Here is a 27,008-nt window from a genome sequence, read left to right as displayed (position 1 = left end):
AAAACTAATAAAAAAAATACTATATCAGACGTAGTTTTATTACAAATCATATAAACTGCAATATATTTATCACAAAACTTTATTTCTACAAATAAAATAGCCACATTCTCTTCGACATTAATACTTATATCTTTCAAATCAAATATTTAATGCATATTTATAATATAACTTAATAATATGGTTAAAAATTTTATTTTAATTTTGTTACAACTATTTACATACATAGAACTATTTTTAATTTTGAATATAAGTTAGACATGATCGTAGTTCCTTATAGGTACGTAGGTTTGCCTGTTTAATGGCACATATGTTAACTCGCTTTTATTCTTCTAATCGAAAGCATAAATTGTACTCGCTAAAAATGAAAATGTCAAGAAGGTATATTCATTGATTATTTTGTACCTCTCAGAAATTAAAATTAATTTTGCATTCTTATACATACAATACAAACAATATCCTACAGGTTGCAGGTAAATTTATATTAATCAAAGTGTTTTCGCTATCTACAAGAAAACTGCTTTATAGGTAATTGTAGTTTATTTTGCAAGAATTTTAGGTAAAATTTGATATAACGCACAATTGTAAATTACATTACTTGATTTATTTTATTAATCTTTACGTTAATTAAAAGCATACATTTATTATTCTATACCTATAAATTATTACGTCTGTTTTCATAGTAAAAAAACCGTAATTGTATGTAAGCGTACGTAAACAGAATATGAAAAATGAAATCAAAATATGATATTAGTTTTTTAAATAAGAAAGTTAGAGCGTTGTTCAATGATTAACTTCAATCTAGTCTTAAAATAGTATATTTACATTTGCATACTCATCGCCGTTCAATGCATATGCGGTTAACTTACAGGTAAAACAGTATAACATTATATAACATTGTACATAAGAAAAGATCAAGGTAATCATACTTAAAGCAAGAAAGTTTTTCTAATCAGTTATAAATCATAACACTAACACCACGAGTCAGATTAAGTTGCATGACGAGTTTCATGGTTTTGAAAAAAGAACATTTAGACTTGTGATCCAGAAAACAAATTATAATAGGTAATTTGTGAAGACATAACGCAAGTTTGCACAAGTTTTGGGCAAATGAATACGATATTTAGTATATTTTTGTACGCTAAAATAATAATAGTCATTATCGGTAATTAGGTCTACAAGATTTTTACCCTAATTATACCTATACATCAGAATTTGAATATTTTAAATTAAATCATTAAAATACTTAGAATAAATATATACGAAGAAAAATATAAAGTTCCGATGTACCATGAATAAAAATATTTGGGTTATCTAGATCTACTCGTTACAATCCAGGCGGTCTTGTTATGTTTGATTTTAACAAAAATGAAAGAAATGTATCATTTTTCTAAATAATGAACTGGAATGTAATTTATTGCTGACGCCAATAATCAGATATCAGCACGAGTAACTAATGTAATATCTTAATATCTAGGTTTGTGGTTGTGGTGGGGACGATGCGACGGTTGCCAATCGGGATGTCTTGGTTCACGGTGGTGATGATGATGGTGATGTCTCCTTTTGTCCCTATTATGTTGTGCTGGATAGACGTCAGAAACGACCAATTCGGAGCCGTCTTTGGGAGCTTCTCTCTCCTGTCTTCTATGACCATGTTTGGCTCCGGTGGCCTCGTGGAGCTCTTCCCAAGCCTGCCTATAGTATCTATTGAGGCCGCTTCGAGATTCCGAAGACGATGAATCCAGTGAGGCGACTGTATTGCAGTCGGGGGATACATGATGTCTGTATCGTTTACCGTCGTTGTGTTTCCTGCTGACATTTCAAATATTTAATTTTTACTTTATATTTCATTGTATGGATGTTTGTATAAATGAGGAAATCCGTGCAAATTTAATAATCAAACAGGAAGTACATCTTTGTCAGTTTCTTTATCCTCATTTCGAATTAAGAATGAGTAGGTTAAAAACATTATTAATATTATTTCCGTTACTTTTATATTGGGAAAAATGAATAAATATAAATTCACAACAAAAAGAAATAGACGATTCTTTTGTTAATAAACGTCAACAATAAACGAATAGGTAGATAAACATTATTTGTTCTATATCATTATTTTGCGATTCATTTTTTGGAATGTTGGAATAATCGAAGGGCGGATGTTTTTCAAGTTGATGTTGTGGTGCTTTGCTTGTCGGCTGTGATAGTAAGCAGTAGTGGTGCGCTACGATTATATTAATTAAGAATTAAGGTCATCTCAATTCTATATTTTCTTATTTAATTCCACTTGAAAAGCGTGCTTATCTTTGTAGTCGAGTGCAAAACTGGCAGATTTAAATAGAGGGCTTCTGAATCAGTGCTTCAAGAAACAGCCAGTTCAATTTTGTAGAAGAAGCCGTGGCTATGAAATCAGTTACATTTTTGCTTCTGGTGCATTGTGCTTCGTGCGATCCGGAACGACACGGTGGCTGCTGATTATTTGACTTGAATATAAACCTACTTTTAGATGACCTATGAATTTATTTCTTTACACAGGACCTACTTTTTAAATATGTTATAACTGAAAATATTCTGTATTATTTTTTCAAATTAAGTTTTAACAATTCCAATAATGTAAAACAGTTATATGTAGTAGTAATAGTTTAGAATAATTCCAGTTGGAAATAACTTTAAATAAAATGTATGCAAGTTCATCTTTCCCTCTGACTGATAGGAGGTTTTATAACACGTATTATTTGTTATCAGCCACCATGTCGACCGCGTGCAGTACCTTAAAATATAAACGCACTGGCTATAAAGGGTTGGAGAAATGGCCCGCGCGGTGTGTGTGCCGATGAGCGCGGGCAAATTCGCGTCTCCCGACCTGCTGGTCCGGAAACGGGAGAGCCAGCAACGTGTACCACCGAGATGGCAGTTCGCGAACCGGCGCCTTTTCTCGCTTGCGATCTCCGCTAGTGGTCATTGTTCAATATTTACTATTTTTCTATTCCTGTTACACTTACCGCCGATTATATTATTGACGTGATTGAGAAATTAGCTTTAGGAATGTTTAAAATTGGTGTAATACATAATATGTGCGTTAAACAAAAAACAACCACATCAAGTAATCTATCGAGATCCATTTTCGCGATGTACTTTAATTGAGTATCTATTAGTTGATAAGAAAACTGAAAAGATTTAAAAAAAATTGGATTTCGCGAATGAAGAGCATTTATATTTTAAGGTACTTTCATACCTTGAGACTGGCTGTAATATAACATGACTGAAAATTAACATGTACATTATCATATCTGGGTTTTGCCGGTACACACTGAAAGCAAAGTACATTTGGTAATTGTATCTTCTCTCACCTTCTAACTAAGATAACGATTGTTGTAATAATAGCGATAAGGAACACCAATGCTCCAAATGCTGCTAAGGCTACGACTGCGCCTATATTAAGTCGGGCCCCAAGTGTCTCCCTTCGGTCACCGTCTACTGGAAGCGGCACATTCACTCGCGGTGTCTGTTCCGCTCTGATGTTATTGCCATTACCAAAGATCTACAAAAAAAAAAAAAAAACTTTTAAAAATCACAAACAACGTGCAACCTTACATTATTCTAGCAATTTGTCTTATTTTTATAAGTTCATAATTAATATTCATAATAAGTTATTATTTTTCAAACGAATTGTACCTGATTTTCTCTCGGATGACTGGCTACAATTATATGCGGAACGTGACTCGTGGGCGAGTCCTGCGAATCAGCAACTGTAACTTTTCTTGGTGGAGATTTCTCATGCGCTTTCGTTGTCGGACGTTCGGTTGTCGTTATCCTAGGTCGAACTCTTCGCGTAGACTCTGGCGTTACGAAAGGGTTTGGAGAAGATAGCGGACGATGTGTTCTTGGTCTCGTCGGTAACACTAAACGAGGAGTTGTTGGTGCGGGAGCGGTTGTGGGTGCTAGTGTAGTCGGTATTGGATTCGGCGGTGGCTGCGTGCTGGTGGAGGTTGTTGTTGTCGTGGTGGTAGTCATGCGCTCTTCAGCTAGGTAGTAAAAAAATAAAGTTAAATATATCCTGGGACATTATTCACACACGGTTATCTGATCCCAAACTAAGCAGTGCTTGTACTATGGTAACCAGACAACTGGTATACTACATATACTACTTTTCTTTCGTAAATACATAATTATATTAGATAATTACACCCAGACTCAGGACAAAGCGAAATAAAGTCATGTCAATATAATGAATCAAGTCAAACATTTATTCGATAAAATTGCTATAAAATAACTGTCCAGTTGAATTGGCTGAAACTTTACCTCTTAACGATAGTTTGTAAAATGATGATGATTGAAAGTATATATTCCTATATACTAACAAACAAAGTTAAAAAATGTGCAGTTTTAGACACCTTCAATGTAAATTGAACTCCGTAACAGCCTGTGAATGTCCCACAGCTGGGCTAAAGGCCTCCTCTCCTCTTTTTTGAGGAGAAGGTTTGGAGCTTATTCCACCACGCTGCTCCAGTGCGGGTTGGTGGAATACACATGTGGCAGAATTTCAGTGAAATTAGACACATGCAGGTTTCCTCACGATGTTTTCATTCACCGTAAAGCACGAGATGAATTATAATCACAAATTAAGCACATGAAAATTCAGTGGTGCTTGCCCGGGTTTGAACCCACGATCATCGGTTAAGATTCACGCGTTCTTACCACTGGGCCATCTTGACTGAAAATTGAACTCAGATCTTTATAATCAATCATTAAATAAGATTCAACTTATGCTGGTAGTTGTCGGTTAACTCGCCCATGCGTAGATTATCTCTTACGGTCTATCTTTTACGGTTGACTATAACCTTTTGTATGGTAATCAATTTTGTTTTAAAATAATGCTTATTTGGAAAGTCGTTTTAGTACTTTTTATAGTATTGACATATTATTTCAAAGGGTAGTTGAGTAAGTTGTTTGAAACTAATCATACATATAACCGTATTTTTTTTCTGTTTGTAAATAACTATGGAAATTAACTTTTTAATTTATTTTCGGTTTGTAAATTCCGCGTGGAATGGTGGCAAGAATGCTAGCAGCATTTTTTTTGTAAGTGGTCACCAACGCCCATAGACATTGGCAATGTAAGAAATGTTAACCTTCGCTTTCATCGGCAATGTGCCACCAACCTTGGGAACTAAGATGTTATGACCTTAGTGTCTGAAATTACACTGGTTCTGTCACCCTTCAAACCGGAACACAACAATACCAAGTACTGCTATTTTGCAGTAGAATATCTGGTGAGTGGGTGGTTTCTACCCAGACGAGCCCTACCACCACTAAGCATTTCCCCTTTGAATCGCAATTCCGATTCTCTGGGCGAAAAATGAATCAGCTAGTAGGTTAGTTGGTATTGATAATATGTACTTATTAAAAAAACAGATTCAGGTTTTATTTTAAAAAGGACAGAATTTCTTGTGAAGTTATCGTTTGCAGTCACAATAAATAAAGCACAGGGAAAGACATTCAAGTATATCGGAATAGTTTTAAGGGAATGATGTTTTTCATTTGTATGTTGCCCTATATATGTCTAGGTGCGGCAAAAACCAATAAATACTAATATCCCACAAAAATAAAACTAAAAATGTTGTATATACTGAAATATTATAGGTTTGCTTTCAGTTTTTTTAAGTTATACGGGGGTGAAACCTCGGGCACAGCTACTTTTCAATAAGTATGCAAAATATAGCCTATGTCTGAACTGAAATACAAACTAAAAAAGATCTTAAATTGTGTATAAACAGGATTTGTAGTGTTTCCGTGAAACCGAAAAATATTCTTATCTTATATTATGGGTATGTCTTTAAAGCGTGAAGTAACAATTTAGCGACATCTTTCATACAAAGATTAAACTATAAGGAAAGTTTTACTACTTTATTAATTTGTTTTTTTTTTTTTGTTATTTAAGTAGGTATAATATTATTATCACCTAAATAATCATTTAATTAAGTAGCTACCTAGCTACTAAATAATTAATTAACGTAATTAATATTTTAAGCTTTTTTTTTCTTAATTATATGGTTAAATTACAATATGACTAATCTGATTATCTTACTATCTATACCTTCTAATATAATAAAGAGGTAAAATTTGATTTTTTATTGTTTGTTTGTAATAGATAAACTTAAGCACTTATAAGAATTTAAAAACTCTTTTACCTACAGAACGCTACCTTATCAGCGAGTAACATAGGCTATATTCTATACAAATTAAAGATCCCTACGAGAATTGCAATAATGTAACCCAAGGTAACATTTTTTTTCTATAAAAGTCATTATTTGGTGAGCGCTGCGAAAACTATTAATTATTATTAATTACACCGAAAATAATTTATTACAGGCTTATAATACTCATTATTACCTACAAAAACGTCCACGAGGCTATCTATTATAGTTAAATCACAATAACAGTTTTTGTTCAAATTAGTCAATAAAAACACAGGTACAATCGAATTATGACATTACTATCATGATATTAATCGTTATGCAATTAAATAGCTTCATGATAAAGGTTAATTATACACATGTAAATTCCTCTTTAAATTATTCGAATCGGACCTTTCGTTTAGAAGTTAGGTTAGGTTAGATATAATAACACAAAATAAAAGAATAAGGCCTCAGTGTGATCGAACCACGGATATCGGGAGTGAATGAAAATAATAGACCAAAGCGTTACTACGCTTTTTTATTATCTTTTATTTACATTCACGTTTTATTATTTGTACACTAGAAACAATTTAATAGTACGTTTTTAATTTAACCTTTTTTATTATTTAAAACTTTAAGACGCTATATATATATATATATATATATATATACATATATATATATATATAAATTTCATATATAAAATTCAGTAGCCGCGGTGCCCTTTCGAACTTTAATGCTGAATAGCATATACAGTAGCTATGCTATTCAGCATATAGTTTAATGATCAAATTAATATTTTAGGAGTTGTGGCCAAAGTTGCGATGTCGAATTAGACGGCGCAAAGATAGTATTATAAAACAATATTCGGTATTGTTGTGTTGCGGTTTGAAGGGCGAATGAGCCAGTGTAACTACAGGCAGAAGGGACAATTTTCCAAGGTGGATGGTTAAAATAGATGATGATAAGATGGTTAAAAAAATTATAGGGCCAATGTTTATGGGTGGTGGTAACCATTTATCAATCTTAAAAAGAAAACAAATAATGGGCCACCTTTTCAAAAGGACCGTCTCATAATATGAGACGAATGTACGATGAGCCACTACCCACACATAAACCGTAGACAGAAAGCAATAATAAATAAACTATGAAAAAATACGCTGGGTAGTGCTTTATACATATACATATATTATTTTATGCCCCTAGCACTTTACTGTATAGGTGAATAGATTGATTGGCGAATTTTTTATATCTTATTGATTAATATATTATCAAAATGTCATAAAATTCTTATTTTACCCGTACGAAGTCGGGGCGGGCAACTCGTAATGTGTATATAAAGTTGAAACGTAATTCCAAAGGCACAAGGGTAACAATACCTAAATAATAATCATATATGCCTTGTTTATAAGCTGTCCCACTGCTGGTGTTGTGTACGGGTATCGTCTCAATATGAGAAGAGTTAGCCCAATACCATCATGCTGGCACAGTACGGGTTGAAAGCGGTAGAAGATTACTAATAATTTCACATTACTATGAGAACTCTTAGGCATTCACTTTTAGGGTTCAGGTAGTATTTACTGAGGATAAAAATATAATGCTTAGTTCTATCTTGAATCTTTTTGTAATACTAAAAAAAACTTACGGTTACAATGTGGTGCAGGTTTGTCCCAAGAGCCAGTAGCAAGGCAACTCATTCTACGCGCCCCTTGTAACTTATATCCCTTAAAACAAGTGTACTCTGCAATAGCGCCAAATACTGAGGCATTGTTTGAAACTGAAACTTGGCCATTTTGGATCTGTAGCGGGTCTTCGCATTGTACGACTGAAAATATTATTTATTATTATTACATAAATCAGTTTCACTTACGTTATCGAGTTTTCCTCGGCTAACAACTTACGTTTTACCTATTATGAACATTTACAATTTGTTTATTTGTAACACAATTATTCAAAATTGCAAGACTTTTAGAACTAATTACTATTTTTAATCATAATCAAAATCATAGCTACAAGCTTTAGTATATCAGAAAAGTATTTTTTACAACAACACTTTTTTATTGAAATTTTGTAAATTATGTGTTTAGGACAACTTTTTTTGGCTTAATAAATAGTTTAATATGGTGGATTCAATTTATCAATACTAAAATCTCAGGACAAAGATTTGAGAATTGTTAAGATCAGTAATAGAGGTTAATAAGTTTGTATTTTTGATGAAAATATGATGATGTTTATACGTGAAGCTCACCATCACAATGCGGTGGTGGGCCGTTCCATCTTTCGTCAATATCACATACGAGACGAGACCGGCCTACCATCTCATATCCAGACTCGCATGCGTACTGTACATGTGATAGGTATGAAACAGAACCATTAATCAGCTCGTAGACACCATGAACTATATCAGCAGGAAACCCGCATTCTATTCCTGAAAAATAAAAATATGCACGATTTTCTCGTTCCATTTAAATTCCTCTTTTATTATTTTTTTGCTGGCGCATTAAAGTATATTTTCTCTTACTTTTGCAAACGGGTGGAAACTCATCATAGAAACCGGTGTCTAAGCATGTTCTCACAGTTGGACCGACGAGCAGATGACCTTCGTCGCAGGCATATTCAACTGTGGCTCCTACCTCAAAACTCTCCGTCGTCATCGTTGAATTTGGAGGTTGTTCCGGTCTACCACATGCTTTGGGTTCTGCAAGCAACAAGTTTTGAATGATTGTATGCTTCTTGTAATAAAACTCTTAAATTAAAACAATGCACATATATTTTGAAAACGTTTACACACATACTACACTTAGAAGAAAGATACTGTGTGTCGTGTCGAGTTTATATATTGTGAAATCAAAGTTAATTATGTTTACCGTTACCTACAATTACTTAATTTTCCAAAATAGAATGAATAATATTCCAGATTCAAATATATTATCATTTTGTTTAATTTAGTTTAACACAAATTCGCAGTGCATTCCATATAATACAATAATAACCAAAATAACACAAATCGCATCGCATTAAACTTCGCAAATATGAAAATTAACTTACGGTGTTGGCAAATATAGTTCAGTCTCGATTGGCAATCCGTGTCAGCCCATAGCCAGCCTTTGCTGCCGTCGAACCTAGCGCAACCTTCGCTGCCACCCGGAGCGTTCCAGAAGGAGACCGTCACATCATTACCATTCACCCACTTCCAATTGTTTGAATCCTGTGGGTCGCGGACCGCTCCCATCCAGTACTGACTGCTGCTATCGCTCCTAGCAACCATATATTCATGTAAGTATAGATTATGAGATTGATTGCCATTCTTAAATATTAATATTATTAATAATCTTTTTGTAAATAAAGATCATTTCTCGTATCAAAGATCTCTTTCACGATATTTAAAGCTAAAAGAATTACTTTATACATTTATTTATCTTTATTATTTAAAATTTAATTGATAAGCAAAACAATAAGTCAATAAACAGCACAGCAAAATCAAATTACACATTGGCCAAACAGTACAGGTTAGATGGACAGCTTATAAGGTTTAAAACAAGAAATGTTGATGATTGAAGATCATTATAAGTACCGTCTCACTTTTGACATAATATCAACTAAATATGTACATGAAGGAATAGAACAAATTAAATTCGAGAGATAGGTAAACTATACGAAAAATCCCGTTGTAAAGTTTCCAATCACGCTAACGGCCTAAGACATAACAGTCAAGTAGAAGATGAGGCCAGAAATTGACTCAAATCACCTCGCTCTGCTTCGCGTAGCGGATTTGTAATGGATCATTCAACTAATAGGAACATGTGCGCTGATTTTTTTCTTGATAACTGTATCGCTATGAATGTCACTAATGAAATGTTAGAGGAACGTAAACGACTTCATATACCTGATATATTTTGTAAATATAGTCATATTTTTCTCTCGTTGATTATTTTTTTATCAATCCTAAAATATAATGGTAGACATAGTTTTTATAATTCGAATTTGGATTAATATATATTTCTAATAAAATTGAAGGTACTCAATTTTTATTTACACCGTATATTTGTGTATTTGTTGTGTTAAAAAATATCTATTTTAAAGTTAATATCACGACGAACGATGGATCACGACTCACTATTATTAATCTTCAATAAGGCTGGACATGTCATGTGTCACGCTAAATTATGCGTGGGCATGAAATTTTGTTAGCATTATTATTCAACACTGTTGCACACACACGAATGTGCACAAGCACGATCTTGTTTCATTTCTTGGTTAGCTATCAATCATCATCACACGATTACGCAAAGCTAGGGACAATTTTCGCAGTTAAGTCTTCCTTATGAAAATCACATCAAATTCGCATCAACGCAGTAAGCAATAAGTCATCTAATTTTGTTTTGAAAACTCAGATAGTATTTGAGCTTATTAAAACCAGCAAGCAAATTTCGCATAGCTATTATAATTATTATTATTACAATGAAGTAGCTTACCGATGTCTTCTCCAAAGTTCCCAACTGATAAAACCTTGTAGCGCAGGATTACTTTCGTCAACTAATGTTCCACCTCGTGATCGGCAGAATGCAAGGGATTCTCTAAAATTGGCTGGTTGTCGATCGTAAAAAATGTAGCATTTTCCATTGTAAGTAGCTGTGCTTCCAGGTGGCTGGTCGCGGAATTGTGGACATCTTTCTATCGGCAATGCTTGATCCGTGTAAACAAATGCTTCGCAAATAGACAGTTGACTAGGGGTAGAGGATTCTAAGTGAACGCTGACAAAAGCACCCGGCATGGGGGGATTGCACGGTAGAAACAAAGGCTGTCCTTCCTCTAGGAATCCCGTGAAACGGTTACAGACTGGATTCGTTCCAAGATCTGGTCGATTGTTACCAACTCTCACTACCACTACAGCTGGTTTATTTACTCCTGTAAGAAAACAAAAAATTCTACTTCATATGAAACACCATTTTGAGCTTAGAAAAGAATATTAACAAGTTTATTTTAATTTTACTTTAATCAAAATATTTATAAGCCTGCTTAAGCTGTTAACATTGCATATACTCATACAACAACATCAATCTTACCATAAAACTAACTTTAAAAAAAAACTAGCATTAACGTCGCGGGTTTGCCCTATAAAAAAAAATATTTGTGTTTTTTAGTGCGGCTCGTTTATGTCTAATCGCTACTACAGTCCACTGATAAGCGGTTATATCTATTTTTTGTAGATACTTGTGTTGTAGTGACTGGTATGTTTAGAAATTGGGACATTTTTAATTTAATTTATTTCCGAGAGCGCTTTGGGCGCTTATTTAGCTCATCATCTGAGTCTAGAGGTGCAGAGAAGCAATAGTGTCAGTTTCTTAGGTACAATGCCACAAGACAATCTTTTAGACGGCGTGTTTTTTCTCTTGTAATGTATAGTTTGTTTTATTTTAGTTCTAGGATATATTAATAAATATGTACTTGTTTTCATAAAAATTATATTTACAATATATATTTCTCTTGCTTATTACAATATTATTCCATATTAATTATTGTAAACAACATATTAATATTATGTATTATTATATGTATATGTTTTTAATTATTCTCAAGCAAAGTTTTAAAGACATACATATTATAATACATAAGTTGCTACGTATTAATAAATCTGCTAGAATAAAAAAAAATTCGTCTTATTTAATAATACATTATTATAATTAGTGTTGTCTAAAATAATTGTATTAAATGACAACTTTACGGAATGTTTATGACATTCGGTAAATGGTAGTACATTCAGTACGTCCTGTCCTCATAACTTTCACTGAAACGCAATAATTTGCAGTTGGTGAGGCTTGTCCGCAAAACAGTTCATAATTCAATAGTATTAAAATAATAACAATTGCGGAGACCTCAATGTTTAGATTAAATTATTGTGGAAAGTTGTACCGCATTTCCATTTGAGAGTTGCTTACTTATAACCAGTTACGTAGTTTATACTTAGTCTTCTTTAAAGTATGTAGATTAAACAAATAGCGGCACAGCATTTTTGTGTGTGGTATGTGACGATTGTCCGAGGTAGTATCCGAGTGCTATCATCGTTTTAGAAATTTTGTTATTCATATTATTGCGTATACTATCGCATCATATGGAAAATGGACAATGCGTGGAGATTTAATTACTAAGTTAACGCTTCTGAGTGAATTTGAGCTTCGGTGCACATGTGGGTCGAGCCAGTTATACCGATCTTGGCGAACACGCAGAGAACATCGCGCTTATTGAAACGAGACGCATTACGCTTATAAGCTGTTGTTGATATAAGCGACTTATTTAACCTCACTTCCATTCCGCTTTGAACAGTTAAAATATAATAACTATTTTTATAAAAATATATGCTATGTGGTTACTATAGCTGTACATTGGACATTTTCATAAATTATGTTAATAAAGAAAACTAGTACCATAAGCTATACTACTATGTACGTAACATAAGCTAATTGGACTATTCTGCTTGACACAGTAAAATTAAAATATTACTTACCACAGCAAGGCTTTCCAAAGTCCAGCCTTACGAGTTGCACCATATATGGCTCTAGAAGATTGACGTACCACCATGGAACCCTCTCGGATTTGGTGAGGGTGCATGTTTCAGCGTTAAATGCAGCAGATGTACTGCCATCCAGTGCTCTCTGGGGTACTCCACCCTCTTCAGTAGATATTTGCATTGGAGCCTTACCGGCTGCAACGTTTAGAACTGTAAAAAAATATTATTAATAATTATGATATTGACAGCAAAAAAATATGTAGGTAGGTAAAATATCGTCTTAAAATAAACGATAATATGAATGATTTATTCTTTACTTTCCACAAGTAATTAAAAACATTTAGCGCTTTAAACGTTGAGACTCAGCGAACAATTTACATACAGTCTAGGACGCAAAGATATGACGTGGCGAGTAAAATTTTGGATAATAATTTATTCATTTAATACAAACTATATCAGCGGTTTAATAATATGTATTTATATACGCTGTATTAGATTTTATATAAGTACATAGGCGTTGATGATCGTGAAACGGGTAAACTGCTTGACTGATATATCATATATTCCTTTTTTTATATATAGGCTAGCGTTTGACCGTTACCACACCTGATGGAAAGTGAAGATACAGTATAAGTTGGAGCGCCCTTGACTAGAAAATTCACTCTTGACTTGAAGGGGAAAATGAAGGTCGGGAGGGTATTCCAGACCTTAGCGGTGCGTATCAGAAACGAGTAAGCAAATCGTTTCGTACGTGTCTTAGTTATGTCAACTACTTACGGGTGCAGATTCCTGTTAGAAGACGATGTTTTATACCTTATAGGATGTGTAGATATGGCTAGGATATGTGGTACTCTAACGGGGGTGTAATAGCGAGGCATAGTTAGTATATTATATATATATTACACGCAGCGCTATTTGTTTGGAAGTTTGAGACGAGATCATAACTTTCACTCTTCGGGATATTAAACATAGGTAATTTTTATTGTAAACTATCAATTTGCCAATAAAATTTTAATAGCAATCATACAAATTACAGTTAATTTATATTTACAGTAATATGCAAAATCGGAAACAAAATACATAAAGATTAGAATTGCCTATCAAGTCAGAATTACGTTTAATATTATGTAATGATCTCTAATACACGTTAAATAAATACATAGGTAGGTTACCTATCTGTCTTCGTTATTTGTGTTAACAGATGCTTTCATAAAATAAATTACAAGTCGTTTCTGCAAAATTATATCATATTAAAACTTTTTATCCGATTTCCCTGAACAGGTCTCGGTTAAAGTGAAATAAATCCGAGTACTGGAAGTCACATCTGTCACGCTCTACATGTAAAGGTGCGTTCGCGACGCGACAAGTTACTAAGTAGGAACGCGGTCGCGATTGCTCGCACGCTTCTCTGTTATATCGACACCTGTATCTATTGAGCCAGGTCAAGCTCAGTATCATATGTACAACTGAGCTGTGAACCATCATATTATATTAATATAATTACACAAATATAAAATTATTTATCTACAACTTATTATAAATGTTTTATGGAAAAAGCCCTCGATATTTATAATCACACATAAAAAAATCCTGGCGAAGGCTTTGTGCAGGCTCCTCTGGGTGGGTGCCACCCACTCTTTAGATATTCTGCCGCTAAGCAGCAATACTTAGTATTGTTGCGTTCCGGTTTGAAGGGTGAGTGAGCTAGTGTAACTACAGGCACAAGGGACATAACATCTCAGTTCCCGAGGTTGGTGGCGCATTGGCGATTTAAAGAATGGTTATTATTTCTTACATCGCCAAAGTCTATAGGCGGTGGTGACCACCACTTACCATCAGGTAGCCCATGTGCACATTCGTTCTGCTTATTCTATAAAAAATCCCATTTATCTATTTCTTTAAGCACCACTTAAGTAATTGCAGTTTAAATTAATTTAGTCTATTTTGGATGAGTAGAAATTTAAAATAAGTACCTAGTTGTAATGCTTTTAGTTACTCGTAACACGTGTAGTTTGTGTATCTCATGTCGAGACTAGTGCCGCCTCAGCAAGTGCCGTTAGCCCGTTGACCGTGACATCTAAATTTGCATGCAATTATCGACATATCGCTATAGGCTTTATCACAAGTTCGAGTTCATGGCTTGTAACTGCCAGTACCGTTAAATAATTATCATTGTCACTAAATAATGAAATGATAAATAAAAATAACCATATTTAAGATACTTTCTTTTTAGGATTTATTAATATTCTCCATACTTAAAACATAACTAACAACTTATTAACTTCCCAGCGGGAATTTTTTGTATCTGAGTATTTGTGTCCGATTTTGTGAATCCCGAATTTTGACATTTCTCCACGTTTCAACAGTCCATTGCTAAAATTTTTAAGAGGTATGATCGAGTAATTTTTTGTTGGACCTAAAACAATTAAATAAAATAATATAATAGGAAAAACATACTATTTTCATTCTTGCCACTAGGAAATTAGTCGTGCGAACCACTCGGGTCGCACTCAGACCACATTTTTTGAAAACAATTCGAGACAAAAAAGAACTCAATTCTTCAGGATATAAAATAAATTGAGTAAAATAGATAAAAAGTGCTAATATAAAACAGTTATTAACTTATATATAACAAATGTTCACGCGTATTTCCTATTTAAATCGTATTTTCATCATCTTTTTAAATTTGACATCGCTCGCTAGTGAGAAGACAGATTTCAACTTAATCTTGAGTCACTTAATATTAATACTATATCATATATTCATATTAATATTTTTACTTTGGCGCCGTGAGGGTGTTTCTCATGCCATTGGTACAATAACAAAACCATATTTAAGAAACATGTACTGTAAAAAGGAACAAAAATATGACAGTCTTGATATGAGCAATTTTTTCATGAAGTTAGACCTAGATTGATTTGGATGTATAATGAAGATCGATAATCACCTCTTAGTTTTTTTTATTAAAATTATTTAATGCATGACTAGTTTTTTGCCTTTACATTATTCCTATGACGGCAGCCGTTTGCGCTTATCATTTTTTCGACGCTCTCATCGATACTCGTAACATAAGTTAAAACAATTTGGTTTGGAGTTTATAGTAAACAAGATCGTCTGAGAACCTGAATTTCAGGGCTGACAAGTACTAAATAATCTAAAATCAATTATAATTGTTAATAGAAATTGCAATAATGATATTTATTTATGGAGTATTTAATTTAATCACTTTTACAATCGGGATATAATTGTGACATTAATATTTACATTTTTAATATTAGGTATCAATTGCAAACAAAATATTTTTTCCTCACGTTAAAAAGAATTATAAGCATTCATAATAATATAATATAATACAGTATAATCAGATTGTATATTGTTTCTCTTATAAATGTTGATAGAAATGCGTAGGTGTAACCCCTATGTATATAACGGCGAGTATATAAGTGTGTCAGATGCTTAACGGTGACAGAACGACCTGGCGCGCTGCGTCATCGAAACTCAATACGTGTCTATATCGATGAAGCTTCCGATTAAAGTTTACACCTTTAACATTCTTGACTACATTCTGACCTCTTCAGACACTTAAGCATCAATGACTGTTTTTAAGCCTAAACTGTGGTAAGTTCAAGAATTTAGTAACAATGCACTGATCTGACAATTACTAACATAATGTACTGTGCGAAAAGCGTTTCGAAGAATATTTTATAAAAGCACATTACAGACGTACCCTTATGAACAACTTTAGCTCATCTGACTGGTAAAGAAGAAAAAAAAATGAAATTTTTGGTATATTTAAAAATGTAAAATAATACCTACACGAACTTCACCCATTTTATTTAACATAAGCTAAACCCGCGATCACAAAAATCCATGTTATCTTTCAGGTATTATTATTTTCTAATGAAATGAATATTTACAATATAGATAAGAAAAATAAGCAGACAACACCAGACTATCACTCTTGCTAATAAAACTATTAAGCAAGCAAGGAAGCAAGGCAAGCAGGGAAAGTATACAATGCAAAAGTTTGTATTAATTAGTAACTTTTCTCTGGTCTTAGCGGTGAATGAAGACATCGCGAGGAACCCTGTCTGAGAGTTCTCGAAGATGTGTGAAATTTGCGTTTGAAAATTTCTACTCTTTTTAGCCACACTGAGTCAGTCTGGCGGACTGTGGCCCAACTTTGTGTAATTTGAGGACAAACTGAGATAGAAGGGCAGCTTATAAACATGATTTATATTATTACTATATAGTTTTATTATTTTATATAGTAGTAGTAAAGTTTTGGCCTGCGACTACGCCCGCGTGGAATCCAGTATTGAGTCCAGAGTGGAATGAAAAGTCTATGAGTAATAAAAAATATATAGTTTTTTACGTACATATTCTAAGTTATTACTTAATATTCTCCTATAAATGACATTGTATGAATTATTTCCGTCGGTACGTGTCAGTTTTAGGCACTCAATACTCTTAAGCAATCGACATAAAGTTGACCATGCGAGATGCAAGGAGTACCCAAATAGAATCCTGCCACGTTCAGCGTTTGGTCCTGGGACTTATTAATGACCATTTTTATCAAATTTTAAATTGCAGTCGCATAAATTGAAATGCTCACTTCTTTTACTGCTCCTGATTTTTTTCTTTTAAGTAGGCGCTATATATTCAATCTATATCATTGGATCGTCCTATCCAAAGTATCATTACTTTTGGCACACCAAATAAATTAAATAGAATTTGAGATAAGGCAAATGTATCGTGCTGAAAACTCACTAATAAAATTTTTAACTTTCCGCAGCCAAAACGTGTCGTAGTTAGTTGTAAGTTAATCAAACACCATTCATCATTTATTATTTTATGAGGTAAAATAGAATTCTCATGAGCATAAGATTACTTATTTATAAAAACTTATTAGTATCTTAACTATAAAAAATACATATTGTTGTAGTTACATTTTTAATATTATTATTTTGTTTATAAGATAAGGAATATAAATAACTTTCTCTACAAGCTCAATAAAATTTTTAAATGAGCCTATCACAACATAAGATCTGAGAATAGAAACGTGCAGGCATCGACTTGCGTCGTCAAAACTAGTTTTATACTCGTATATGGGTCAAGAAGTCGGACAATGGCCGCAAGTGCTACCTGTTCAGTGTACATCTGTTGAATGCAAAAAACCTCAGACTTATGTCGATAGGCGGCGTAGTGCGTGGTGCAACTGACAGCGTGCGCAAAGCCATTTCATAGCTAATATTAGTAAATATTTGACTCATAATTCTATTGTTATTAATTTTCTAATACAAAATACATTGGAGCGACATTAGTGCCATGGTCAATGGGATGGTGAATGGTGTTCTTGTGTGGGATGCAACTTGCGTAGATACGCTGGCAGTATCTCATATCAAGAATGCCTCTCGCAAAGCCAGTGCAGCCGCTGAAGCAGCTCAAATACTCAAACGCCGCAAACGTTCACTTTTATCCAACGGATATGAATTTGCGGGGCTGAGTTTTTAAACATTGGGTCCATGGTCGTCTGATACAAAAAAATCATAAAAGATATTTCCAAGAAACTGATCCACACTTCTGGTGACCCAAGAGCTGGCTTTTATTTAGACCAAAAGCTGAGTCTAGCGCTGCAGAGAGGCAATAGTGCCAGTGTCTTGGGTACAATGCCACAGGACAATCTTTTAGACGGCGTGTTTTTGCTTTAAATTTGTAATGTGTATTTTGTTCTTTTTATTATAATTTTGTATTATATAAAAATTTCTGTACATTAATATTAATTTTAATTATATAATAAAGTAGCGTCTTATATTATTTTATAATGAATAATAGAAATATTCGTCTTATGAAAAAAAATACAAAATACTTTATTAGGAGTACATAAAAGGAGGATATGAAACTTGTTGGTTCGGGTAACGCTTTCACGTTAAGTGAGTAAAGAACGTGCTTCTTACAATAATAATATAATAAATGTATCAATTAATCAAAGAAGATATTATTTATTTATTTAACGTTGCAGATAGTTGGTCGTCGATTATAAATACGTCATGAAGCATCCGTAAGCATCACTATTAAGAATAATATAATAATTGTTAACATCGTACTGGCATAAAATTTTTCTATTTATAAATATATTATTTTTATCTATTTATCTATATATATTTAAATAAGATTTTCAAAGGAGGAATTGTACTAGTTTCATAAAATTACAAGCCGCATCATATAGCTAGTTTATATTGTATGAATGCACGAAGTTATCATATATCAAAAAATAAACAAAAAATGCATTAACTGATTACAGACATTAACCTGATTGAGGAAGATCATGGGCTATATGACTTAACAATACGAATATACGGATCGATGTAATAACCATGAACGTCAACTACAATACTCATCGTGTCTATGAAACGGTGTGAAAAAAAAATAACGCAACCAAAACTGCGGATTATAACGGCTGCCACAGAGCTTGTCGCTTTTATTTATTAGTCAAAACGAATTTCAATAAAAAAAAACTTTGAATAAGCTAATTTAATCATACAAAAAATCACGTTTACAATATTTATATTTTTTTATATAAACGTATTTTTGTATTTTGGTCAAACTAATAAGTACATAAGTATTTACTTGCGCATCGACTTATATTTAACTTGACCTATTTAACGCTTTTATAATAAGCATAGCGTTCGTTACAAAGGGCGTTCGTCTAAGAGCAACTTTTCCGAACAGAGAGAGCCGTGGGAGTGATCTACAATGAATCTTCCGCTTTTTCGACTCCATTCACGACTCATGTGAAGTGATTTCTCGACGAAGAAAGTAAAAGTGGGTCAACAGAAATGGCGCCTTCGTGCGGAAATCGCGGAGCAGGCGCGTTATTATTATGGTGCTTCTCGTAATACCTCAGTAACGAGTGATAAAAATGTAGCTTTGACTATTAATGGTAATTTGTTAATATCTACTGTTAAACGTTTTTAATGGCTTTTCTGTATAATGTATATACTAATAACAAAATTCAATACCTAATTAAATATAAGATTTTCTGTAATAGTTCCTATTTTTTAAAATTCATCAAGGATTCGCGAAAAATTGAAATTTTGAAAGTTAAGTCATCATTTCCTCTCACTTTTTGGTGATTGAAAGCAGACAACAAAAACTTTAATGTTGAACTACACTCACATCTCACTTAATGGTCTCTTTATAAATGAAAAACAAGCACTTTTCAGATTCTCATGATTAAAACGATACTAATCTAAACAAAAATAAAGTGTTTTTATTTGCAAAATAATTAAAATATTCGTGTAGTTACATATTACACGATTAATTAAATAAATTTTATTTAATTATATTATAATTAATAGTTAAAATGTTTACTTGAAATATGGTACTGCTTGTAACTATCTAACAAAAAATAAACAAAATCTGTTTACAAAGAAGAAATTGGTAATACAGATGAGATGCAAATTGACCACGTGATGGTACCTTGATCATTGTCAATCCTAAGCACTGGCACTGACAGAACATTAAACATTTTCCAGTCTAGATTGCACGAAGTACCACCAAACACCACAAAACTAAATGAGAATTTAGGTGAATACTTAATTTTAATCATGCTCACCACAAAAGGGAATTCCATCAGGTGTCCATTTTCCATTTGTGTCGCAGAGTCTTCTAGATGGACCGAGGAGCTCAAATCCTCGCTCGCATGCATAAGTAGCTACTGTTCCCTCTGTCAGGTTTTCGTCGGAGAATGTGACTCTCGAATGAGCCGGCGCGCCGGGAAAACGACATGACGCCGTAACGTAACCTGTGGGTAAAAATATTATTATTTATTTTTTTATATTATCGTATCATAAGGAATGTATCATTTTCTTGTATCTATAATATCGTAAAATAGTAACAGTTTATATTATATTATTTTTTCTCATTAGCTTTAATTTTAAACATGATGTAATTTTTACCATCGCCTAAACATAGACAGAAATAAGGACTACTATCACAACATATATGCCAATCTTTCGCTTTTATATTTAATTAGGTCAACTAGTAAAATCCTATTTAGATTCGGAAAAAAAATCATAAAAATTTGAATATCCATGATAGTATACCTAAATATGTTAGAAGTATAAAATATGTAAGCAAAGTATGAATATGTAAAAAAAGGCACAAGTAAAACTTATTTTACTGATTTGACAAATATGTCATTATAATTATTTTGAAAAATACATAGGAATTTCTCAATATTATATAATAAACAATTCTAGCTTATGAATATAAATAGTAGATCACACAATGAATGGAAGTACTATGTACAATATTTCAAGATTAGTAGATAACCAAGAGGGAGAAAGTGACTATCGTGCGCCTTTACTAACCCTGCGGTTGATAACGCTTATGATTATGGTGTCATTGTTGACTTTACATCTAAAGTCTATGAAAGTGTTTCGTTGGGAGCACTCGGTGTCCGGAGGGTTACTGGTGACTTATGGCATTGCGGCCGTTGGTCTTGCGTTATGCGCCGGTGCTGAGCGTTGTGATAGCTCAGCTCTGCAGGTATATTGGGAAATATGTAGTTTCGTGTTGTTTTGTTTTAAGTGAAATTATAATTTTATACTAGTCCTTCTAATCAATAACCTATGTTTGTACAAGGCTTACTTGACCGGCATGGGCGCAGTCTTTATGGCGATAAATGCGGCAGTGATTTGGCAAAGATGGAGACAAGCCGGTGACTTGACGCTCGTCGTAGCTGAACTGTTGATTACTCTGGGTATACGACTAAAGTGGCAAGTGATCACCAAAGTCATTCTCAGTGCCGCAGCCGCTGTAGCACTTCTAACTGACCTTATCTTTATAACTTTCCTCTACGCGAAATCATCATGAGATAATCTTGAAACTTAACCGTACTTTTATTGATTTATATTATATTTTTGAAATCAGATCACATTTTACATGCGAGAAATCCAGCAAATTCCTCAAGACTTACTAGTACCTATCGCTTTTTATAGAAATTCGTTTTTTGACCAAAATAGAACAAATGTTCATGAATAAGTATGTAGGTACTTTTCGAATGTTTTATTCGTTTACTTTTTTAATGGATTGTAAAAAAATGTCTATACCTTAACACTTTTTTATTAAATAATCCGAATACATATATTTAACCTTTGAAATGTACATTGAGCAAACGGCTATACGACAATTAAGTTTAATAGTTATATGGCCACAGAGTAATATATTTATTTATTTTAATCAATTCAAGTTTTTGCTACAGAAGAAATTGTTACAATAGTGATGAATTATGTAATGAAACGATGGCTGTAAAATATTTTTAAATGCACATTAAAAGTGAAATATAACAAAGAATATTCATTTTTACTTAAATCTGACGATATCTAACAATGTTACTTATTTATTTTACTTGTGGTAGGGCTTTGTGCAAGCTCGTCTAGGTGGGATCAGATATTATACCGCAAAACAGCAGTACTTGGTATTGTTGTGTTCCGGTTTTAAGGGTGAGTGAGCCAGTGTAATTACAAGTTACTTACTTCCCAAGGTTGGTGGCGCATTGACGATGTAAGCGATGGTTAACATTTCTTACAAAGTCTAGTCTATGGGCATTGGTGACCACTTACCATCAGGTGGCACATATGCTCGTCCGCCTACCTATTTAATAAAAAAAAATATTGTCCGGTCGTGTAGTACCTTACCTACTCCGATGCTTCCCTTGCTCGGTGATGTAAGTTCATAGACGGATGAGACTTATGTGATAACAATTAGTCTATACTTATAGGTAAGCTTTTCTACAAGAACGAAGCGATCAATTAGTTAGAAAGTTGATATTCTCTATTTATTTAGAATGCATTATTTATTACGTGCGATAGTTACGTTTGATGACATTATATTTTTACATTACATCTATAAATTATTAATTTCTACTTTGCTAAGGGGGTCATCTATTAAACGACGCTCCATTCTCTTTCGAGTTCACTGTATTTACTACATCATGAATTATTCTGGATAGTGGAACTGATGGATGGACCCTAGTCGCATGGAAGAGGAACGGGATGCTACTTGCATTGCTTATTGGTACTGTATCATATCAGACAGAAAATGCTGAAGCGAGCAAACGGCGTAAATAATCATCGCTCATTTAAAATAATAACATATTTATGTCGGTTATATACGTATGTTCGGGCTATGCTAGCAAGCCAAAATTTATAAATCCATCTAACGATGGATAAGATGTAATCATCTTATTGCTTAATTTATATTTTATCGGAATAAGTATTAAGTATATTATTTAATTTTTTATTGACATGTTTTTTTACATTTTATCTCCAACTATCCTAAAGAGTATTTCATTAATGAATATTATCAATTTAAATATTACAATTACTATTAAATTAGAAATTGTGTTGTTGGTACGTATTGTGATTTCATTAACGAACACATTCAAGAATGCATGTTCGAAAAATAAAAGTCTCTAATTTTGTGGCGAAATGAGCAAGAGGAAAGTCGTGACTCAAACATGGTATGACGAATTTTTAACGCGTCATCGACGCTTGAGTTTCCGTGAAACATAACTAATTCGAAATGTTTCCAGATCAAAATTAATCCGTGAAAACCTGAGCAAGCGAAAGCGCGAACAGAAGTAACAAGAAGATCTTACATTGAAATTGTTTTATTTTTAAATTATTAAAAAAAAAAACTACGTTTACCTTCAGATTAAATATTAAATAATATACATCTATATTTCCAAACTGTGCAAATAATTCAAGTTTTAAATGAATTAAAAATGCACTTAGTATTTCTACAGATTTTCAACCAGGTAAAGATCACAAATAACTATTAAAACTGTAGTTTTGTTAAAGCCATTGTTATGAAAAATGCAAGTAAGCTAGTCAGCTGGACCACTGGGCCAGGGGGCAAATGTCGGTGAAAGTAAGCACAATGTGGTATTCATAATCATGCATTCTGGGCCTCTAGGTGTCCAACTTTTATTCTACCAAATGTGTACTCAAATTTTAGTTTCTGGTGTTAAGACCCGCTTTTTCATTAGCTTTTCATTAGCTATTTGATTTGTACTACATATTATATTATATGTGAAAAGACAAAATGTATTAAATCTCAATATTAATTGTTTTGAATAATTAAAGAAGTGATATTTTTTCAATTTATTTCAATAAAGCTTTTGAAGTAAAACATAAAGTAAAAGATATATTAGTACTGATTAGAGAAAAAAATACGAACGATTTATTAATTTATTATATTTTATTGTGAGAAGAAAACTGTTACTTATACGGAATCGACACATAAATAGCTTCATAATAACAGCACTCAGTCGCAGCCGTTTATTTCATAGTACACAGACGACGATTACTAAGACTATGAAAGCGTGGTGACCCTCCATCGGCACGGCCCTCTTTTCATAGGAATAGAACCAGCAAAGTTAATTTTACAGTCGTACATAAATTGAATTTTAAAAATGCAATCGTTTAATTCTTAGCAATAGTACATGCTTGTTTATAGTATAACGGTGCTGTCATTGAGATATTAAATTCGATACTTATTTGTTAAAGAGCAACCTATCGTCTTAAACCTATCGTCTTTAAAATATAATAATCGAATATCCAATCATAAAGATAAATATTTTCTAGCTTCAAATAATAAGGATTTAATTAATAAACAGTACATCTGTTTGAAAGGAAAGTCTAAACTAATACCTCTACACCTGTAAATTTAATTAATTTTCAGTTCTACAAATCGACTAATACCACTTATATACAGATGCAAGATTCTATCACACTTTTTACGTAGAGTTTTTGAGGTTAAGAGATCTGTTATAATATTCATATCTATTAAAAGTCATGCCACTTAATAATATAACGTTATTTATGCTAATCAGGCTTTTTTATAAAACAAAGATGTTCATACGGCTTCTTGGTGTATTTTAAAGTGAGCGGAGATAAGGGTTAATGCCCGATAAACATTATGTACAAACAAGTTGACTTCCTCATTCAAATATGAATTACCTTTTTTAAATGAGTAGTTGTAATAACTATGTTATCTACTTCTATATTTAGCCTAAAATTTTAAATAGTATGTATATGTATTTGTCTTTAATGATGTGACAAGGTTTCGGGAGATTATCACGGGTATATATAAAATACAAATAGATTTATTTAGAGGAATAACGTACTTATCCATATTAAGTGTTCAATGTGCACCATTACGTAATACAATCTCTTTATGATATAACCTTGAAAATATTTACCATACAAACGGTATCTTCACAATCAAACGCCTAAGTTTGTGAGTTTACATGTTTTTGCGTCATCGAGAAAGCGCTTTCACGGATCACGTCGACTCAGCGCCGTAGTTGCGTCAGTTTCGCATTTTGCTGAGTGCCAGATGTTTCTTTATGCTATAATTGATGAAAGTTACTAATATGACTAATAGTTATAGCTTAGTCTAATAGATTATATAGAGAGTTTTACGTCAATATAATATTTCTATGCCATAAATTATTACCTTGTAATGTAGTAAATGCGTCACTAATTAAACCGGTAAATAATTTCGATTCATTTTTTACCTAAATATATTTTTTTTATAATTAAGTAGAATAAATTAGGATAATATAGGAATAATTTAAACAAACAAGACCAAGCTCATATAAATGATAGCGCGATATTAAATAAAGCATAAATTATGCTATTAAGCATCAGGTTTTCTAAAGTAGCCTGGTTAGAAGATTGTACTATATTTCTAAAACGCCAACAAATTCCACAATCTCGAATAGCGGGCTCGACCACATTCTTGTACCGTTACATCGTCCAATACCCAGTTAGTTTCCGCATAATCAGGTCGTCAGCCAACCCACCGGGTGATGTAAATCGTGGCACGCGACAGATCCACTTTAAGGTCGTAGATAACACCTCGGAGAACTTAGAATTCCTCAGCCGCTACCTTCCGACATATTACTGTTTTTTATACGTTGTATAATAATATTATAATAATATAAAAAAGTAAAATTAACAAAAAAACTTAGGATAGTAGTTATTATAAATTGAATACATAATTGAAATAAGAATAATTTGAAATCAAAGTTTGTCCATAGTTACGAATATCTTTTTAAATAATCATCAAGCGGTAAATTAAGAAACACTTTCACCGCCCGCATCTGGACGAATAAACTTTTACTTCTCGCATTTATACATCATGGAACGATTAAGTCCACAAAGGGTAACATTCTTCATATAAACCAGCGTGTACTTGCAGGATGGGGGCATCCACCATATATATGTTTACTTTATATTGGTTTACCTTGGCTGCTCAGACACAAAAAATATGTTCACAAGCTATTCTGAGAAAATTATTTGTTTATTTATACAGGTACAAAATACAATCGTACTGTTTGTGTACCTATACATACATTAAAATAACGAACTAACACAATTTTAAGGAAGTAAAAAAAAATTGTATTTTACAATCTATGAATTGGAATATCTATTATACTCTGTTAGTGTTTTTTTTAAGTTGTCTGTAATAATTCAAGTGGTGTACAATTTTAAACTGTCAATGGCCTTCACACAAGACTTAGGCAACTTCCCTTAGAAAACAACCAGCGGGCGTAAATGGCGATTGCAATGTGAAGAAACGTCTGCTAGACGATTTGTAAAGATAACTTAATTATATTCGAACCATGTAACATATATGCTTTGATATTTAATGTTATATATGCTTATTGCTGTTTAAATATTATAAAGGAAGTACTCGAAAACTTATGATTTTGTTAATAATAAACAGTATAATTAATTATTTATGTTCATAGTGTCAGGAGCATGATAAATCGTTCTTATGAAAAACGTACCTACAATGACATGCCATAAACAACTTAACCAAAATAACTTCCTTGGCGGCTTTTTGACCCCTGCTTTCGTGTCGGAATGTAACCTCATAATGTTACTTTCACTAAATAAGTTTAGTTCATGTGTATATCTATCTACCAAATTGTCTTTTTTCCAGACTATATAGGTAAACAATATAATAATTACTTCTTGTTTTTGTTCGTGAACGTTATAATTCACGCATCGTTTATCAGATTGAGTAAAAACTGTTTAGTTGTTGCTGGCACTTGCATGAAGGTTTTTGGTATAATACTGATTACAAAATAAATAAAAAAATAACAATTTTAGGTAATTACAATCCAAATAAGTGGTTTACAGTGTGGTGTAAATAGCTAGCACGCCCGCCAACGTCGGTGCTCATTTTTTTTCTTATACTATAAAATATAAATGGCAGAGCGTCGTTTTCCAACTTTCTCGCAGAGG

General features: G+C 32.8%; 2 protein-coding genes across 5 annotated transcripts in view; both read right to left on the bottom strand.

The window, feature by feature from the left end:
- The window catches only part of LOC126780711 (protein Jumonji), a 200,730-nt gene that overhangs the window by 62,215 nt on the left and 111,507 nt on the right, over positions 1-27,008 (bottom strand). The gene's annotated exons all lie outside the window — the stretch shown is intronic.
- LOC126780718 (sushi, von Willebrand factor type A, EGF and pentraxin domain-containing protein 1) overlaps positions 1,311-27,008 on the bottom strand; it is a 30,093-nt gene continuing 4,395 nt past the window's right edge. Inside the window, exons 2-11 of the mRNA XM_050505375.1 lie at positions 20,300-20,488; positions 12,679-12,891; positions 10,649-11,081; positions 9,222-9,430; positions 8,695-8,871; positions 8,422-8,601; positions 7,819-7,998; positions 3,670-4,019; positions 3,345-3,535; positions 1,311-1,806 (exon numbers count right to left, since the gene is read on the bottom strand). Coding sequence (XP_050361332.1) covers positions 1,464-1,806; positions 3,345-3,535; positions 3,670-4,019; positions 7,819-7,998; positions 8,422-8,601; positions 8,695-8,871; positions 9,222-9,430; positions 10,649-11,081; positions 12,679-12,891; positions 20,300-20,488 — 2,465 coding nt within the window. The 3' untranslated portion in view covers positions 1,311-1,463. The remainder of the gene's footprint in view (positions 1,807-3,344; positions 3,536-3,669; positions 4,020-7,818; positions 7,999-8,421; positions 8,602-8,694; positions 8,872-9,221; positions 9,431-10,648; positions 11,082-12,678; positions 12,892-20,299; positions 20,489-27,008) is intronic.

This window comes from Nymphalis io, chromosome Z, assembly GCF_905147045.1.
Source record: "Nymphalis io chromosome Z, ilAglIoxx1.1, whole genome shotgun sequence".
In the NCBI taxonomy this organism is placed as follows: domain Eukaryota; kingdom Metazoa; phylum Arthropoda; class Insecta; order Lepidoptera; family Nymphalidae; genus Nymphalis; species Nymphalis io.
Note: the sequence above shows the minus strand (reverse complement) of the source record. Positions and strands in the feature narration are given on the sequence as shown.